Source organism: Rhopalosiphum padi, chromosome 1, assembly GCF_020882245.1.
Source record: "Rhopalosiphum padi isolate XX-2018 chromosome 1, ASM2088224v1, whole genome shotgun sequence".
NCBI classification, from domain to species: Eukaryota; Metazoa; Arthropoda; class Insecta; order Hemiptera; family Aphididae; genus Rhopalosiphum; species Rhopalosiphum padi.
In genome coordinates this window covers 86,830,649-86,833,967 of record NC_083597.1, presented here as the reverse complement: position 1 = coordinate 86,833,967, position 3,319 = coordinate 86,830,649, and the positions used below count along the sequence as shown (strand labels likewise).

Here is a 3,319-nt window from a genome sequence, read left to right as displayed (position 1 = left end):
TCAGATAGTATCATTTTTGTTAGTTATATTCTTCATAAATATCTGTAAATTCTCTTCTAATTGTAACATTATTGGATGTTCTTGCATTTGTATTATTGTAACTAAACCGGTTATAAGTAATACTAGTATCTGTAAACAAAAACAATTTATATTATTTTGTATCATAATAAACTATATTTAACTTAAATAAATTTAAAAAAATAATTTAAGTTACACAATAATTATATTGCACTAAGATTTCCTCAGTTTTCCGGCAATGTAACCCTTGTCCGTCGTAATTATGACCGATTTCGGTAAAAAAAATGATTAAATTATTATATATATTTGTTAAGATTTCCTAATCCTAATTCCATAAAATATCGTAACGATTACGATATTTGTACCAAACCTTGGATCACAGATATATTGATCAAAAACAATAATCTAAACCTTACCTTATTACTATTACTCATATAGCTATTACACTTATTATGATTTAAGATATCTTAAACCTTGATTCATATAGCCGGTTTTATATTTTATACATAGTACATACTACATTCAAGTTTGAGTATAACATATGTTATAGGTATTATGGTTGTTGTAAAGTCAAGAGAATCAGATTGAAAAATAATAAATAATAAACATGTAATAACAATAGAGGAAAAGTTTAAAAATTCAAACATATTTTAAAATATTCAGTGTTAGATTTCAAAATTTTCATCGATAAAAGTGTTTTTGAATGAATTTTGAAAAAGTGATTCAATTTCTTATTTGTTATAAATTAGTCATATTTTATGAAGTTTTTGTTACTTCACACTTGAATTTTACAATATTCTCTGATCTGTATTTTATTTAAATTAACCTAACTAACCTAATTGCGTCTCGATTTTATTGATATAATCGATATCAAAATGTTACTAAAAAAATATACATTGATGTTTATTTTAATTTAATAGAAGTAAAAGTAATAAGTAAATTAAGTATACAATTGTAAATAATATAACAATTTATAAGTTTTACATTTTGTCAATTAAATTATAATTCAAAGTAATAATTTAAATAATAATTATTATAATAATAATATAAAAACATTTTCATGATAATAATATTATGTAGTATACTTATGTATGTATACTTTATATTGGTTGAAACTTAAATGACATTTATAATACAATTTAATAGTGAAATTACCTCTTTTTTTTAAAACTTTCTATTTGTTTTTTTTAAGTATTCTAATTTTAAATGTTTTTTTCTGTAATATTTTATTGTAGAATTAATGCTATTAATCAAGACATAAGTATTAATCTGGATTGATTTTATGAAGTCAATGAATTGGAAAATATGCACACGACTAAAATAAAAATATGAATTAAAGTTCGAGTGAAAAGCTTCATATGCATTTGTTGTTCTTTGTATGCTATTTGAATATTCAGACCAAACTGTCCCCGTCCTATAAATAGTGAGGTTTATTATATATTAGTGACACGATAATATCGATTTTAATGATTTTAGTAGATAATATTGATAATAATTATATAGCTGACTTGCATTCCCAAAACGGGACACAAATTACCGGTTAAATTTACTACCTGAAAAATATACCTTTTATTGTGATGCAAATAACATGCAGCCAAAATCTGAACTCAAGAAAACACGAAAGGTGAGTTTAATAAATAACAAATTCATCTAGTGTTAAAATAATAATAATAATAATAATAATAATAAAAGTAATACGGGACGTGATTAATAAAAGAGGGGTTCTCCAAAATAATAAATATAAAATAGGTTATACATTTTTTCGGCGTAAATCAAAATATAACTTTTTGCGTAAACGGCTGTGGTGATAGTTGGACGAATTTCATTTTATTTTTCCCAAAAATAATATTGATCCAATAGGTTTAACTGGTTTTATGTTAGATTAATACCTCAAGACTGAAATGCATACTCACTGATACAACAAGATTTAAATTTATGTTGAAAATTCCAAAAGCTGTGATTTCACTTGATTCAAGAACTGATATTTGGTTCATAAACAATTTCACCTAGAAAACACATTTGGAATTTTTGCTGTAGATAATAATTGTGATAGTAAATAAATTAAAATCATATCATTTTTATTTTTTATTAATAATTACGCGTTTCATCAGTGACACCACAAGCATAATTCAATGACTCAACTCATAAAGTATAATATGTAATTTAAAATTTATATTATGAATAAAAGCAAACATCAATAAATAAATATAAAACTAATATAAAATTATGGTAATTAATTATACATTCATTAACATAAATGTTAATTTTCAAATTTCTAGGTCTAAGCAATTGCATATGGCAAACTTCGTTTTGTATTATTAATATTTATTTAAGGGAACGAGAAGTATAATTTCATTTATATATTATAATAAATTACACTTATTATATATATTATTATTTACTTGTGTTTTTAGGTTGGCTGATAAATTTGAAATCCTTATTAATCGTAAATGTGATATCATCCTCCGTTTCTGTAGAAACATTTAATCAAATAAATTAAATATCATAAAATATGAAAAAAAAATCAATAATTTTGTATAAAATTAACATGAGTATCTAAGAGAATTTTAACATTATATATGACCCCTCAATCTCATTAACCGGATTTTATATACTTTTTTGAAATATTTTAATTTACATATGGAAAATGTCTTACAAATTTAAATTTTTTAAAATAGTAAATACGTTAATGTTAAATCAACGTTAATATATTATCAATATTTTTGTTTTGTTGTTGTTTTTGATTTTCAATAACTCAAGTTAAAAGTATATAGCTCCCTTCATAAAAAAAATCCTGGCTATGCCTCTGCATATAATTGAACAAAAATAAATAATAATCTTAAAAATTATAATCAAAATATGATTTAATAATTGCTTATTTAACTATTATCAAATATAAATATTAAATGTTTATACTTTATAAAATAAACTTGCTCCAATGCTTAAAAATAATAAATATAAATTTTAAATATACATGCAATTGAGATAAGGAAAATGTCAGATTTTGTATAATGCTTCCATCAAAATATCAACAAAATAAAATTGAGAAGTTAACATAAAGCTCAATTTACATATGACATTGTGCTTGCAAGTATATAACTATTAACCGAGTTGTAATTCACCAAAATAAAATATATTATAATAATTAAAAATATTACGTTGACATTTTGAATTTAATTATATGACATCAGCTTAACCTACTCCAATATGTGTCCAAAGCGGCAAAGCAGTATACAAATTAATAAAATAATTAAAAAAAAAAAAGCCATACAAAATATAAAAAGGACAACAGTACATTATT

The 3,319-nt window shown here is 22.1% G+C and overlaps 1 protein-coding gene across 1 annotated transcript; it reads right to left on the bottom strand.

Moving 5' to 3' along the window:
- Nucleotides 1-3,098, bottom strand: LOC132927151 (uncharacterized). Its single transcript, XM_060991618.1, has 4 exons — nucleotides 3,090-3,098; nucleotides 2,421-2,489; nucleotides 1,932-2,024; nucleotides 1-129 (listed from the first exon to the last, which is right to left on the bottom strand). Exons 1-4 carry the CDS (start codon nucleotides 3,096-3,098, stop codon nucleotides 1-3), a joined length of 300 nt encoding a protein of 99 aa, XP_060847601.1.
- Between the last annotated feature and the right edge of the window lie 221 nt (nucleotides 3,099-3,319).

What these genes read in the sequence shown, in the direction of transcription:
- LOC132927151 (XM_060991618.1), bottom strand. An exon ending in CAGCCAACCTAAAAACACAA is followed by an intron (nt 2,025 to 2,420) that starts GTAAATAATAAT and finishes TGTGTTTTCTAG; the next exon opens with GTGAAATTGTTTATGAACCA. An exon ending in ATTTAAATCTTGTTGTATCA is followed by an intron (nt 130 to 1,931) that starts GTGAGTATGCAT and finishes TTTTGTTTACAG; the next exon opens with ATACTAGTATTACTTATAAC.